The sequence below is a fragment of the Bolinopsis microptera genome, chromosome 4, assembly GCF_026151205.1.
Source record: "Bolinopsis microptera isolate Bmic1 chromosome 4, MBARI_Bmic_1.0, whole genome shotgun sequence".
Taxonomy (NCBI): domain Eukaryota; kingdom Metazoa; phylum Ctenophora; class Tentaculata; order Lobata; family Bolinopsidae; genus Bolinopsis; species Bolinopsis microptera.
Genome location: NC_087075.1, coordinates 16,221,225 through 16,238,355, shown reverse-complemented (window position 1 = coordinate 16,238,355; position 17,131 = coordinate 16,221,225). Strand labels below are relative to the sequence as shown.

Below are 17,131 nucleotides of genomic sequence, written 5' to 3'. Positions count from 1 at the left end.
GTCCCTTGCACGAACCTTCTTGAAGTTTTAACCACATCCCGTGGTAAGCCCATGGTTGTTCACGAAGACAACCTGTTTCAGCAACGATCGGAGCTGAAAAACAACATCAGTTACAGATGTAACCAATACCACGCGAGGAATGGAAATTGTCCTGCCACCATTACCACAGACAAGAACAGAAGTCTTCTTCTAAGTTTCAACGGCCCCACAACCATCCGGACAGAAGCCCTAACAGTCTAGAGAAACATAAGAAAAGACATCGGCTGCACGTCACTTACAATACCAAGCAAATAACGATGACGTTATCGATGACGAAATATCTGACAAGTGACGATTCAATAACAACACTGATTTAACCTACTGTTCGATTTCCTAATCCATTGTATGTCTTCTGGTCAACTTTATGTCGTTTGGTCAAGTTTTTTATGTCTACTGGTCAACTTTATGTCGTCTGGTCAACTTTATGTCGTTTGGTCAAGTTTTATATGTCGTTTGGTCAACTTTATGTCGTCTGGTCAAGTTTTATATGTCTACTGGTCAACTTTATGTCGTCTGGTCAAGTTTTATATGTCTACTGGTCAACTTCCATATACGATCTCGGAAGTCAGACCTCCCCTTCGCATTAATACGAGCTCGGAAGCGGGAGCTCCGCCTTCAGATGTACGTATCGAGAATGACTCGGACAGAAAATTTTCTAAGTCAAAATTTTTTCAAAGTTTTTCTGGAAACTACTTTTGTTCATGTTTCATGCTACCCTGATCATTATGACCCAAAAATATTTTTTCGGTTTTCAAAAGTCACACATACCCTTCGATACACGATATTGGACTCGAGGGCTCCCCTTGTAATGCGATCTCAGAAGGCAGGCCTCCCCTTCGCAATATGAGCTCGGAAGCGGGAGATCCGCCTTCAGATGTATGTATCGAGAATGACTCGGACCGAAAATTTTCTAAGTCAAAATTTTTTCAAAGTTTTTCTGGAAACTACTTTTGTTCATGTTTCATGCTACCCTGATCATTATGAGCCGAAAAATTTTTTTCGTTTTTCAAAGGTCACACATACCCTTCGATACACGATATTGGACTCGAGGGCTCCCCTTGTAATGCGATCTCGGAAGACAGGCCTCCCTGGCCTTTCGCAATATGAGCTCGGAAGCGGGAGCTCCGCCTTCACTTTCAGAGGTATGTTATATGTATCGAGAATGTACCTACAATCAGAACTCACGGAAGGCTGAAAATGTGATTGGTTTCATATACTTGTAGAAAACGTGACATTTGGCCCGCAGATTTTATGGAAAATACGCAAACTTGGTCCTCAGATTTTAAGGAAAATGCGCAAATTTGGTCCCCAGATTTAAAAGATAATGCACAAATTTGGTCTTCAGATTTAAAGGAAAATGCGCGATTTTTCGCGAAAAACTGAAAAAATCGCGATTTGTCGCGGAGAATGGGAGATTTCGCGGTCTGTCGCGGAAAACGTAAAAAATCGCGATTTGTCGCGGAGAAAGGGAAATTTCGCGGTTTCGTACATGCCGCGAAATCCTTTTGTCCCTGGTCACTACTCGGTACTTGACCTTTCCACTATTTGGGGTTGATTTTTTCTCTTAAGTTGTTTTTCGGTTTTATCAGGAGATGTACATATTAATTCAACGAGGTATGGATTTAGCAAAGTGAATAATAAATAAAAACGACGATCAAACATATTCGACTGTTCAGCAGACTATTAGATCATTAAATTCTTAAATTACAAGTTAATTCCCTCATTTGAGTCATGACCCAACTTCTCAACGGTGTTGAAATATTACTGGGTCAGGACCCTTAATAGCTTCGTCGACACATAACAGTAGGGGAGATAATAGATCTTATCAATTATTAGGAATGACCAATTAAACCTAACAACTTAAGCGCGTGTAAATAATTGAGACCATGAAAAAGGGCGGTAGTAACTGGTAAAAGTAAAAACATTAAAATATCGTTAAATAATGTAATCGCAACGAACAAAGTTCCGTATAAAAGTAAGTGAGACATTTTCGTGAGGCTGCTAGTGAGTTTTCTGAGCGATTTATTAAATGAACCAACCCACGTCTGCTTATAACATTGTAGACATGAATCGAACATTTGAAAATTCCATTATCAAATCAAAGAACTACTGGAACCAATAGATGTGGCGACTGGCGAGATCTAAATTAAAACCTGAAATATTGAGTGATCATATTGCTCAGTCGGACAGTTTGAGTGTATAAGAACAGTTCCAGGTGCAGGTCACGTGATCTTCACGGGGGACCACGTGGTATATTTTGGTTTGTATCACGTGACACTAACTCTATTATAGGTATCTATAAAATTAACAGTTGCAAGTTGGTTTGTATTTTTTGCACTTTACTGTTTTTGGATGAGGATTACATTTACCTACTTCATTATATTATGTAGTTAGATCATCTGAAATATAGATAATGAACTTTATGTGTAAAGTTACGTTTCTAACTTATTGTTTGTATTTACCACGTTACTAGGATACCACGTGTCTACGTTGCTAGGATTGTAACAGATGGCCACGTTTTGTCCTTCGTCTGAGTAACGACCCTGAAACCGGATAACCCTGAAACTGGTTGGTATTACTATATCATACAGATCACGTGACATGAGTGGGCGGCTGATGTGGTCACGTGTTCTACGAGCTCTCTTCTTGGCGCTATTACTGAAGGAAAATTGTGTTTCACCCTTGCCAACGGTATTGAAACTTGAGTATAAACTGGCGACGAAACATACGAAACATACGAATGCCATCTATATACAATTTTAAGTTTTAACTGAAACGCTTGAACTGTTGGAGTACTATTTTCGCTATTTTGCCAAAATCTACTATCGTTCATAAAGCGTGCTTTTGAAACTTTTTTGGTTGGGTCGAATGTTTTATAACGGCCTTTTGGTCAGTAAAGCATTCGACACCACTTTAGAGAAACACGGGTTCCTAACAGAGACAAAAGGAAATCGCAGCATGTGCGGAATTTCGATTTTTCCTATTATTTGCGACAAATTTTATGTATAGTCTTATGTTTAGTCTGTTAAAAATCGCGGTATCGAGATTTTTGGGCAAAATGATCGCGATTTTCTTTTGTCCCTGGTTCCTAAAGCGTGCCCGCGCCTGCCGGCCGATAAAAGAAACTACACAAGTACACAACGAGCGTAAAATCTTGTCCTCCCTACAGGGCTTGTTCAGGATTGTTTTAAGATGGAGCGTTTAGTTTATTATATCCGAGAGAAAATAGTTGGTGTGACTCTAATTAATGAATCTGAAATACATTACATATTAGATTTTATCCCAGGTATACACTTTATTTGCATAATTCGAAAGTGACCGCACAACTTTGATACCTTGAGCTTAAACATCAACATCGCTCTACTCAATTTCCGAGTCTATCATTTCAATTCGATTACATAAAATTACAAAAACAGCCTTCTGATTTTAAAAGAACTAATTTCGACATAATGTCACTCATACAACTAAACAGTAAATATACTTCTACTAATACTAAACATAAACACACAATATTTAATCAAATATTTATAAATTCACGACAGAGATGTATTTAAGAAATTCAAGATATATTCAAAATGTATTATTCTTTTGCAACACAAACTCAGTAAAGCATAAAAATTCGAAACCTACAAAAAACATACTGTTTATAAATTCTATTGTTATTACCCAACATATAAACAGAACCCCACGTGATGTTTCACTATGTAACATAGTATGTCTGACTACCCCACTATGTTATTTAAATACGATAGTAATATAATTATAAACCTAATAGTCATCCTATCCTAACTAAAAGTAAAGAGTTTGTCCATGCTATTATTACAAGTTAAATTGAGCATATTACAGGATTCCACAACACGTGTTTCAGCACGTGTTCCAGCACGTGTTCCAGCACGTGTTGCAGCACGTGTTCCAGCACGTGTTCCAGCACGTGTTCCAGCACGTGTTCCAGCACGTGTTCCAGCACGCGTTCCAGCACGTGTTCCAGCACGTGTTCCAGCACGTGTTCCAGCACGTGTTCCAGCACGTGTTCCAGCACGTGTTCCAGCACGTGTTCCAGCACGTGTTTCAGCACGTGTTTCAGCACGTGTTCCAGGAATCGCAGGAAGCATTGTACTATTCACGCGTATCAAGAAATCCTAGCCCAATGTTACCAATGCTTGCAACAACAGAAGCAACTACACACGCGTATCAAGAAATCCTAGCCCAATGTTACCAATGCTTGCAACAACAGAAGCAACTACACACGCGTATCAAGAAATCCTAGCCCAATGTTACCAATGCTTGCAACAACAGAAGCAACTACACACGCGTATCAAGAAATCCTAGCCCAATGTTACCAATGCTTGCAACAACAGAGGCAACTACACACCCGTATCCGAAATAGAATGTCGCATTGTAGCTAAAGAAACTAGAGTATGGGCTGCTATTGTATTCCGCTATATCAACAGTCAACCAGATGAAGGCAATAAAGGCACACAAACCTGAAATTAGCAGAAATTAGTAATTAGTAATTAGTAATCAGTAATTAATAATTAGTAATTTTTTATTAGTATTTAGTGAATACTGTATATTACTAAATACCGATAATTAGAAATTGTGAAAAAGAAAACAGAAGGTGTGTGGTGTCCGTATAGCTGTATAGGTACATACCAATTTTCAATTCTAAGATATTTGGTTGGGGAGGCGGATTATCGTTGTGAAGTACTGTACTACTCACGAAGTGCTGTACACGATGTTTTCAACCCACGAGTCAGAGAGCAATTGCTCAACTGGCGGCTCCCAGATGACGTATGCACATGTATCGGTGAATCGGTCTGATCAAGTAGTTGATCAAGTAGTTGGTTAAACTTCAATCCTTGTTCATTCTTTTTATTTCTGCCCTAAACTTTTACACTGTTAAGTCAGGTAAACTTACCAGAAATTGCCGCGATTGCAACGACGAGCATGTTAACCATCTTCTTATCTGAAATAACAAACATGTAACAAATATGTATTATTATTAACAACAATAATTTATTAATTTATTTTCATTCATCGTATATTTGAACAACGTGAGCTGTAGTCTATTGGAATTAGTATGAATAGAACGATTCCACTCCTGGCTGAGCTATATTTTAGTTCTAATCATTATAATATTATGAAAGTTCTCACTGTCATTGATGACTCCTATCTCCGTGCCTGACAGGAAATAAGCATTGTCAATTTATTAAGTTAAAAGTTGTTAATTTATTAGGTTAACAGTTCGTAATTAGTATGTAAAGCTATACTTTAAATATAGAAAGACATGTCTAAATCTATCTTATACATGATGTTATAAAAGAGTACTTGCCATTTGCGTTGAGTACGACGAGTAGTCTAATGATAGAACACAGTCCAACAGCCAGGAATGCTATAAGGACCTTAGGAATTTCATTATCTTTTAACAATGAACACGCTCTTCTTAAGGTATCAAAAAATGGTTTAGTACTATGTGACATGGAGGAATTTCAAAACTCAATCTGATTTTGCTTTTTTAAATAACTCACAAGGACGACAGATTCTTTAACATTCCACAGACATAGCGGGATAAGGAGAAGGATAGTCGCAACCACTGATAAAATCAATCCGGGCACGCTTCTTTCAGCCATCTTATGTTTCTACATTGATTTTGGGGTTAATATCGTTAATGCGTCTTCCAAAGTTGGATGACTGATGCCCCGCATGATGGTCGACCACCTTTATTAAATCAAAATGTGAAAGTAACTTTATTGGGTGTAGTGCGGAGGTGGAACTAATTGACATGTGCAATGTGCATGTGTTGACACGTGTCAGCTGATTTCCTTACCGCTGGTCCGCTGTCACGTGCACTAATATACTTAATCCGTTTTCGTTGGTAAACAAACTAAATTGTGGCTATCACGAAAGTATTTTTAACAAGCAGCTCAACTCGACTTAGATAATCATCGGAACTCATGTAAAAAACATAAACATATTAGAGACTAGACTCTAGAGTAATATGAAATATCATTATCTTAGGGTCGTTAAACCAACCAACAACATGCGAAAAATCAAACTAGGAAAAATCAAAAGAGTTTGGGGACGGGTTTATGGAAAAGAGACAAGAGTAAAGTACGGCGTAGGCCCAATGATCAGGCGGTATTTTGTACGTTTCCTGCAGAAATCTAGCATTCCAGCATTCCATAATAATGAAATTAAATAGATCTATGGTTAGGGTATTTTCCATAAAAAGATCTGTGCGTCTTACACTCAAAATTTGAATATGTCGACAAATTGAGAATTTTCTCCAAAAACCAATTACATAATCATGATAGGTTAAGTCATAAATAGATGCCGATGGGTCACAAAATTAAGATCTTGAAGAAATTCTTAAGAATTTTTAGTTTTCTAAATGCACCACGGCGAGCAAGCAAACCTGGCTATCAGCATCCCACATCTTATCTGGTATCTACTTCAACTGTAGTTGGAACTGCTAACCAAGTTAACCTCATTCTAAACGAAGGTTATGTTGAAAGTGATTGAATTATGATAAATGTTAAAATACTAAAGAACTTGGCGAGGAATTTTTAAATTGTTCTAGACAGACTTGTCAGCGAAGAAAATGTAAATGATATGTTTTCCAAAGCTTGTTTTCTAAATAACGAGTGGAATTTGACCTCTAAGACATGAAGGCTATACAAAATAGACTATATTGTTGAGCAACATTAAACATGTGCGGTGGATACGGAATCGCACTATTGACCGCAATTTTTCGCACCATCAGCTGATATTTGTTCCATTATATTTGTGTAATTGGTACCGTTGTTTATAATGAGATAAGATCGAAATGCCTACAATTACTATGGTTAGGGTCAAACGATTTTCATGACGTAACATCGGAAATAAGGATTACTTTTACAAATCAGATGACAAGATCCACCGTAATTAATGCAGCAACTTTTAATATTATCGATATTTTATGAAGAAACAAAAGAGGGTAAAGAGGCCGAATGATCTTATATAATAATGTAATTATATTTATAGTTAGAAAATATTACAGTTTTCCGGACTTAGTTTTAGCTTCTACACACTATTGAATACTCTGCATAAATTATGCTCGTCAACTAGCCCCATTTATCCATCTAAATGTAAAACCTTCTGTGATGGTAATTCTAGAATTAAATTAAATATTAATATATTAAATTAAATAAAATCTTAAATCTAAAATTATAAATCTAAAATTTTCAGAAAGGTACCCCTAGTTCAACACGTATTGTAAAAAACCCTTAAGTTCGACTTTACAGGGGGATCATGCACTTAGTACTGGACGTGACGTTGGGGTGGTGGGTCATATTTTCTTTCAAAACACAGTTAGTACTTTTGTACTAAGTGGTGGGTCTGCTGCTCATTTCCCAGAAAAACAGTTAGTACATGGTACTTAGGGGGTATCTTATTTTATATACCAAGACACAGTTAGTACCGTAATTTCTCTTAAGGGGGTGGGTGTCTGAATTATTATCTGAAAAAAAGTTGGTACTGCAAGTGCAAAGGCCAGGGGATGGGTGGGTCTTTTGAAAAATTCCAAAATTACACTTAGTCGACGTCACGTACAGATTTACAGAACTTAGTACCTGATCCCGGCCCCCGGCAAAAAACACTAAAATTTGACCAAAAACCGACCCTTCTTCCTGAACAATTTCAGCTACGCTGTTGAATAATCAAACCTGAGAGTGCCTAAAGTTTGCAAATTTGACGAATTGGTCAGCTCTGAGCTCAATTGCGGTGTTTTTGTCTCAAAATTTGCCGCACATAAAAACATTTAGAGTTTAGACAGATGCAGATTCGCACTATTTGCAAAATATTACCGCACCTAAAATGTTGCGTCCGAACTGTCACGTGTCAAAAATATACTTCGCCAAAGTCCACATCAGTAGGTAGTAAACCTACAACATCACTGATGTATGAAGATATAAAAACTATTGGTAAATGTGTACTGATTGGAATATGTTAATCCCAGAACAGCATTATCAACTCACTCTGTTGCTGTTTAATTTAATTTATTTAATTGATGCTTAATACAACTATTCTGACAATCTGACATATCGATTTCGAACTGTTAATTATCTCCAGAGATCATTTTTGGGACCTATATATTTAAACATTATCAAGATTTTTGCTATTTAAGATTTAAGCAATTTCATGTTGACTGTCACTCTCCCTATATTAATGTTTTACGAAACGAGGAATGTAAAAATATTTACTCCGCGCGTCTACAAATTCAAACAATTCCACACTAACAATGGGGTTTACATACATATAACAACACATAACTTGACCCCATGAGAAATATGAAGCAGTGGCGAGACTGCCTAATGACTCTTCAACGTCTCGAACGAGTTGTGGTCAAGATATTCAACATAACATGAGGATAATTATACATTTTGTTTAGTGTTGGATGTAGGTTTATATCGCACCGAGCTGTGTTGAAACAGATATTTACGGGTATCATCTGTAAATGGATGCAGTGGGTTATGAAATGTATACGATCTATGGAGACAAAATGGGCACTATCCGTCGCGGAGTAGAGTCCGCGGCGGAGCCGCCGGACTCCGAGCGGACTCCGAGCGGACTCCGAGCGGACTCCGGCGGTGCTCCGCCAAAATGTATTTACACTGGACTCGAGTACATTTTGGCGGACTCCGAGCGGAGCCGAGCGGACTCCGAGCGGACTTTAAAGTCCGCCGCGGACTCCGAGCGGCTCCGCGGCGGCTCGGCGGAGTGTCCGCCGCGGACTAAGCCACTAGGCGGACTCCGGTCCGCCGCGGACTCCGGCGGAGTGCTTGGCGGACTCCGCCGGACCTCTCCGCCAGACTTGAATCCGGCGGAGTCCGGCGGAGCTTGGCGGACTCCGCCAGCTCGGCGGACTCCGCTCGGAGTCCGCCGGACTCCAACAGAGTCCACTGACTTCCGAAATCCGACTTCCAACCCTCGGCTAAATTTGTCACGTGACATACAACATAGCATTTTGCAATATTGTGGTCAGATGAAAAGGTCGCTAGTGATAAACCTTAACCTAGGAGGTGCACGATAAAAATAAACTTGCTCGGATTTTAAAAAATTTTGTACCAGTGTTTTCTAGAGACTGTGAGAATTTTCACAATACCAAATTTGTCATACCTTTTTGGAAAGATCAGTGAATTTCGCCTAAGTGCCATATTTGATGGTGCGCGGCTTTTGGAGCAAAAGTAGCTGTAAAAGTCGCGTAATTTGACCAAATTCGTCCAAATTTGACCATTTTTGTCGTATTATTCGGATTTATCTTCAGTTCCTTAAATGAGATCATTCTGAAAATTGGCGACGACCTTCCAATAGGGCTTTTACAACTGTCCGAAAAATTTGGTGGATATCGCAGTTGATATAGTGATCAAAATGGGGCAAAATACGCTGCTTTTAGCATAATGTCTGTTAATTGGATATGCTTTAAATTTTTCGGACACTTTCCTTGTAAGTCTATGAGTAAGCTTACCAATTTTTGTTGCAATTGGAGGTCGGGAAGGATACTCAATATTTATTTGTTTGAAGAAAATTGTGCTGGCCGAAATTAGCGCTAAAAAACCATCCTACAGTCGGCACGCGCGGCTCACTGTCGATGGCGCACTACCTACTTAACCATTACCCTCACAATGTCAATAGTGTACAACTCTAGTCCTAACTTTGACCCTATAATGTATAAACGTTGACCCTAACCCTCCACCAAACCGTCCGCAGCGAAATATCAATGTCATTGACTGGTCACGTGACCAAAACAATTTTTGTCATATTATCTCATATAGGGAAGCGTTTTTAGTTTTACCCTACACGTTGCATGTGGCGTCATTCGGCCGGATCCCAGCAAGCAAAAATACGTCGACCATCACAGGACGACGCCAGCCAGCACTCTCTACGCTCTTCGAGCTCCGATCGTCCTGTGACGAAGTAAGGACGAAGCCTGAGGTCCTCAGGTAACATCGACCACCGATTGAAAATTCAAAGATTTTTTGACATAAAGGTCAAATGTAAAACTAAAATCTTGATGTTGATTGATTGACGGCGTCAATTTCTTTGGCAAATAAAATTCTCTTTTTCTTAAATTCTCTCTTTCTTAATTCTTGTTCATTGAAATATTACCGCCAGCGAGGAGCCGCAGCTGCGACTGCAAGCCGTGTTACCCATTTCCCTGTACTGTATTGTGATCAGCATGAGTTTAATCAAAGTAATGTGTATCACTCGCTTCACTCGATCCGAAATTAAAGTATATAATCCTACAACGCCAAGCTAGTAATAGAGTTTTATGAAAGCACTCTGGCCAAGTCAGTGGATTCTTTTTACCTAATTTTACCTCATCCCATTAAGGAACGCGCGCTGGGTAAAAAGAAACCTAGCCAGAGTGGAAGTCGGCGCCCTCATTAAATTTTTGGAGAAAATCGCTCGCCAAAATTTGTTGGACCAGGACGATGTCCTAGCCTGGCAGCTCATTGCGCGTCGCAACGAGCTTCGTTGTTCGTCGACGTGCGACGAGCAACGAGAAAAATTGTGTGGCACGTCGGGTGGCACATCTTAACGGGGGATACGCGTATAAATTTCGATCGCTGACGTACAGCGAGCAGCACAGCTGTGAGTGGCGTCAGCTAGTAGGATTTCATCCTACAAGGCACATCGCGTTTACCTAGCTAACCAGGTCATTTCCGCCTCCGGCGGTCGCGCGCTACTGCAAGCTTACCTGAGGACCCCAGGCTTTAATGTTGTTAATAGAGATTAGGCAGAATGACAGGCTGAGCGCGGCCCAGTAACTGCAAGCGAGAGGGCTATAGTTAGACTTAGAGCAACACATCGCGCCACAAGCCGAATATTTATCAACATCCCAGGAAACCTAACCGTTAGGGGCCTAACTTCGGAAGTAAAAAAGATAGAGACTTCCGGTTTTTTGCAAAATGTTCGTCTTGTAAAAATAACGTTACCTCCCCAGGAGGAAAATTGGGGCTTCTCATTTTAAAAAGTTATTACAGAAAAACTGTTTTTGATGCTGCGCGCAACAAGCTAGAAAAATAACTTTGCAAAATAAACCCGTTGTTATGCGTGTGACGTCATCATGCATGACCATATTTGGAAATGCGCGTGAAGATAAGTGATAAGAGTACGTATTTTGCCGATCGCCTGCAGCACTTATTACGAAGTAGTTTCCAAAACTGTTATAGTCTTTTCTGTCCATTTTGTTGCTTTGGGATAATCAAGTGGATCCCATTAATTTTAATTGAAGTGAACACTGTTTTGAACAAAATTGAAAGCGTCTTTCGATTAAACAAATGTACAATGATTTCACATCTGAATGAGTAACTATCCAGCTGCTCAGTAGTTCTTATCTTATGTGCTGAAAGTTCATACTACACTCGATGAACTTGCTGTGCACTGCAGTAACAGAATATTTAGAACTTTTGACTCAAACACAAAACATCTGGCTCGTAAAATTACACAAACAAACATCATATGAAGACCGCCTCTCTCTTCGCAATGATTACGTAATGTAAATGGCCCGAGGCCCCAAACATCTGCTTTCAGGGCCTACATGACAACGCTAAAATTTAAATAATAAGAGCAAGATGCACCAATTACAATAAAACAGCTGAGAGTCGTTCCGATCATATGTTAAGACATCACTTTTCAGCCTATTTTAGCTCCCTTACTCCCTATATAACCAGTTTTACAGTTACAAGTTAGTTATTGTGTTAAAATTACACAAACGTTATCATATAAACACCGCCTCTCTCTCCGAGTGGGCTCCGATTACGTAATGTGAACGGCCCCAAACATCTACTTTCAGGGCCCTACAACGCTATAAATAATTTAAATCATAAGAAAGCAATTCCTTACACCCCAGTTCCACGGCCGGATATTATGCCAAATTATTAGACGGAGATCGTCTACTGATATTTCTCCGGTTTGCAGTTCCATGACCGGAGACCATCTACGGTAATTTTGTTGATTCTGTATGATTATGTATGAATTAATCTCCGAGAAATTCCCGGAGAGCTCAGAGCTTAATCTCCGTCTAATACAGTTGACGGAGCCGGAGAATCATCTCCGGAGATGATCTACGGGAAATGGACCTCCGTCTAATAATTTGGCATAATATCTGGCCATGGAACTGGGGGGTTAAACCAATTCTAATAAAACAAATATTTATAGGTTACTCATTTGTTTCACATTTCAAAACAGCTCGATCCAATCCGGTGAGTAAGTTAGAATGTTCTGTCTTTGCAGATATATTTACGCTACAGTTCCTTCAGACGAATGTTGAAAATGTTCATGATCTTTAAGTAGACTCCCTGAAAAAATTTGGGTAGACATAAATAATACATAATATCGACAATACAATCAAAAAGAAAATATGCGCGTATGTGCGCGCGCTTTCTGTTTTACTTAACTGACACTATTTGCTTTATACATCATAAGTAGTCAAAAACTTGCTAGAACAGTAGAAGAATGTGAATTAAGCTATCTCTTTTTATATGGAATGGCTGGAAAAGGGTGTCACCTTGACATAGAGGCACTGTAAGATTCAGGGCCGCGCGCGTCTGTTATAGAATTCTTAATTTAAGATCATATTAATACTTACGTGTTTTTGACGATTGCAGTGAAGGATAGAAAACATTTGGCAAGCTGACAGAGAAACATAACTTCCCTTCCATCGGACACCGGTCCAAAATGAAATTCTTATCCTCATCTCAAATGAAGTTTTGGTGTATTTAAGAGATGGAACTGTCACCCTTCGAATTTCTGTCTGAAGTTAAGATAACATTATTATAAATAACATAATCACCATTTGGGACAGGTGCTAACTATTAAACCACCAAAACATGTCTCACCTACCCCGGAACAAAAATCCACTACACACATCAAGGAAACGTGCTCTCAGAGATAGACATAACTTACCTTTCGTACAGGGAAAGCTGGACACCGGTCCTAATTCTTATCCTCATCTCAAAAGAAGTCTTGGTGTACTTAAGCGAAGGAACTGTCACCCTCCGAAACACTGTCTGAAGTTAAGATAAGATTATTTTAAATAACATAATCACCATTCAAAAAGGGATATGAAATATTAAACTATATTCCAAGAATCGGAAAAAATGACAATTTTGTTGTAATTTGATTTGAACGTTCTCAATGAGCATAGAACAGAGCTGATAGTCAGGTGATGTCATATTCACGTTAAAATGTTACTAAACAGACTTAAAACTGAATGAAAATCACCTTGTATTGTACAAAATATGAACGTAGTTGTGGCAAAGTCAGATTTTCTCTACGATATAACCAGGAAGGTGAGGGGTACTGAGCTGGTACTCAGAAGACTTACAGTACAACCAGTTGTAATCTTGTAGGAACATATCAACACAGTTCAATTCTGCACTCACACTTAAAATACAGTTAAAATATTTTAAAATAAAATAAGGTATAGTCTGCTAATACAAAAATTGTAGCTGGAAAAATAACATACTGTAAAACATCAAGCTTGTAGATGATGTTTTACAGCATTAAATGAGCAATGGCAGGGAATATATTTCTCGAGCGAATGTTCTAAGAGCAAAATGTTAATTCGATTACTGTGAAACGTGAAAATAAGGATAAACTCCCTGCCATTATCCCACAAACGGTTAATCATAGCCAACAAAATCTGCATCACCCACTGCTTACCAACGAGGAGGTCTTACCTATTAAAGCAGCATCAGATATTTGTTATGTTTTTACAAATGATTTAAAACGTTACAAAATTATGATTCTTATAATTACAATAACAGACGATAAAATAATAATAAAACGAGACACTGACCTTTTCCAGAAGAAAACAAGCTTAACATGATACTTTTACTACACCAACTAAACTTTACCCTGCATTTATTTAGCAACTACTTCCCAACTACTTTGTAAAAATGTAAGTTACTACATCAAATCCCTTCCCTATCTTTCATAACTAAATTTGGTAGCTCATTTCCTTCCTGGTGTGAATTCCAAGGCAGTCATTGAGCCAGCTCAACACTATGATCCACAATCTAGCCTAATGCAGTGTTTTTCAACCACACAACTAGCAGGATCGAATAGGGGATCTTAACTCAATGAGTACTTCATGGCTCCTCACACAACAGTCAATTTCTCAATCTTTCTCTCAAAAATAATGTTAAAAATGTATATAATAAACAAATAATTTTCGCAACTACTCTTTTTGGATTCAAAAACATGTAAACATGTTTTGCTCGACAAATTTTCGTTGAATTTTGTTGAATTTAGTCAAGATAAAAATATGTAATAAAAATAATATAAATGCAATGACTTAACTTGGAATAAATCAATCATAAAATAAATTTGTCACGATACATAAAATAACTGCAATAGAATCAATCTGACTTATTTAATACTTACACCGAACAATTGACACAAAATAAATAATACTTGAAATCGACACAAAATAAATCATACTGAATGATACAAAATAGGTTACAAGGACTTGCTTGCTCTAATATTTATAGTGATCTGTACATAAAATAATTGTGAGTATTAATTTCATAGGTGAGCTTGTTCAAGACTTCGAGAGCTATGAGCTTTAATTTTTGTTTTTCTCTAAGTTTCTTGACAAACTGATTGTCCTCAATGGAATCGGTTGATTGCCTATTAGTAATTAATTTATCTACGGCACCTGATAGTTTGTCGATGTCTTTTTGGTAAGATAACAATTTGGTGCTTATGAGTTCAATTGAGTCCGTAATCCTACTTGTATAGTATGCTAATTCATTATGCTGTCTATTATTATTACTGTCTTTTGGATCCTTAATACAACTAGATGATGCCAAGGCTAATCTGCGACTACTACTGTCTAAGTGAATAATTTCATCTGGGACTGCGTTAAGAATTTTGGAAATACATTTAGCCATGTTGCTGTGTTTAAGCTTATCGTATTTTTCAGGATCAGAGGGAAACATTTCAATCAATAATTTCAACATTGACGAAAAGTTTGCTGGCAGCTTTTGTCTGCTAGGATTTTCCCTATCAATGTTAATATTTTCTATTATTTCGCTTGACGTTATGATATCAGGTGTTAATAGTGGGCCCTGACCTAATAGTTTACGCAAATTGGAGAAATCTACCCCACCATTGACAAAAATGTTGCAAGCAAATTTCTGATAGATAGCAGCTTTGGTATTTAGAATTATCTCAATCGTTGATGTCAATATATTGTGGATTGGGAAATCAGGAAATAACTTTGATAAACATGGTGGGCATGATGACAGACAGTTTTCTGAGCGACATTCTCTAGAGGAAAAGAATTTAAGGTCGTTTTCCGAGGACAAACTCATATATCGTTCATTAGTATTGGAAACGACAAAATTTGAAATGCGATAAACGTGTCCTGCAAAGTCTTGGATGTTGGACGTTATAAATTCTTTGGTAAAAACAATGTCAGGAATAGGACTTCTTTGATGAAATGCAGTGATGGCAGAAGAAACTGTGCTACGATAAGTTTTGAAATTGTTTGCAGTTTTAAAGTATCTGGAGATTTCTTGACGTTTTAGGACATTAAGCAGGAAACTCTCTTGAAAGTGTTTTCGATTGGTAAAACTGTGAGCAGAGACCTTCAGTTGCCGAAAAATATCTTCCATGCGTCCGGCATGCACTGACAAAAAGTTAGTAAGTTCGAATGTTGGACCCATGTAGTAAACTATGCCGAGGAAGTAAATAGAATTAATAACTTTAAGAGCAGTAGGTATCGTAATCTGTATTTCTTTCAAAGTTTTAAACCATACAAAAATTATATTATGAAGCAGCAATGTGGAGGCACCTGACCGTTTAGACTCATCTTTGTATCCAAATATATGAATTTCTAGAAGTGCTCTGAAGTAAGTATAATAAAGGCATTTAGGACATTTGGTCACAATTGACAAAGTAAAAATATCCCCGCAAATATTACAGGACAACCCGTCTGGAAATAATTTCATTTCTAGTTTCTGGACAATTTCAATTAAATTCTTAAAAACTGACTCGCCAGATTTTTCGTGTTTTGATCCGTAATCAAAATTACAACAATTGGATATAATCTCATGTACTAATTTTAATGGTCCGTCACCTTGAGGTCCTGGAATGTGTTTGAATGATTTGAGGGTTTCGCCTCTGAGACCATGAAGACATTCATTTCCCAAAAGTTCAGCCCCTTCAAGACCAATTTCTTCAGGTGATTTATCAGGAGTAGCCATGAATAGAATAGGGGGTCGCCTTATACCCCCTAAGTCATTTTTCAAAAACTCTTTTATCTGTTCGCTATTCATATTATCAAGACGCTTATGTGGCCATCTTATTTTCATTAGTTCTAATGCTGAGGCGGGTTTATCTTTTAAATCTTGTAGCGATTTTCCGCGATTTTCAGGATTTTCGAAGAACCCACCTTTATTAGCATGTTTTGTAGTTTTGTCGAATGTCATGTGTTCAAATTTTACAATTTCGTAATATTCATAATGATCTATAGGGAAGCATTCTAATAAGGTAGGATTACGATACGGTCCACTCTTGTTTGAACCATTCTCAACACTCCTTACAGGCGCATCGCCATTCACAAATTTTAATCTGTCCGTGAATTCGATTCCGCAGTTTGTTTTAATTGTAACTTTAAAGGCAGCTAACTGGTTAGTTCTAAATTCTTGTAATGCCTCTTCGCTTTTGGTTGTCGAAGGAGACATAGCTATGTAATGGATGTAAATTTGCTCGACAGCTTTTTGTAAATCCCCTTCACATAGATCATTTGATTGGTAAAGGGACTTGCTGTATAAAGGCCAAACGACAAAAAGGATGTAACTTCTGTTTAAAATAACGGCGTGATCATACCACATTGCAAAGCTCCTTGTAGACTCAGCTTCTTCAAGTTTTTTTCTAAGAAAACTTTCGTCGTATTTTTGGAAGTCGCTCTCACAAATCAAACTATAACTCTTTAAGGTGCATTTCACCTCGTCAATCGACAAATTTTGGTAATGCTCTTTTGGTTTGGCCTTCAAGAAATTATTACCAGACTGGAAACTTAGGGAATGTTCTCTAATTG

The 17,131-nt window shown here is 38.0% G+C and overlaps 1 protein-coding gene and 1 long non-coding RNA gene across 2 annotated transcripts in view; both read right to left on the bottom strand.

The window, feature by feature from the left end:
• Positions 1–4,284: 4,284 nt before the first annotated feature.
• On the bottom strand, positions 4,285–5,684 carry LOC134814145 (uncharacterized). Its single transcript, XM_063822185.1, has 5 exons — positions 5,568–5,684; positions 5,372–5,441; positions 5,194–5,220; positions 4,958–5,005; positions 4,285–4,523 (listed from the first exon to the last, which is right to left on the bottom strand). Exons 1-5 carry the CDS (start codon positions 5,667–5,669, stop codon positions 4,342–4,344), a joined length of 429 nt encoding a protein of 142 aa, XP_063678255.1. The 5' UTR covers positions 5,670–5,684; the 3' UTR covers positions 4,285–4,341.
• A 6,652-nt stretch (positions 5,685–12,336) lies between these two features.
• The window catches only part of LOC134814257 (uncharacterized), a 90,704-nt gene continuing 85,909 nt past the window's right edge, over positions 12,337–17,131 (bottom strand). Inside the window, exons 2-5 of the long non-coding RNA XR_010160135.1 lie at positions 13,306–13,461; positions 12,988–13,091; positions 12,671–12,835; positions 12,337–12,380 (exon numbers count right to left, since the gene is read on the bottom strand). This is a non-coding gene — a long non-coding RNA (uncharacterized LOC134814257). The remainder of the gene's footprint in view (positions 12,381–12,670; positions 12,836–12,987; positions 13,092–13,305; positions 13,462–17,131) is intronic.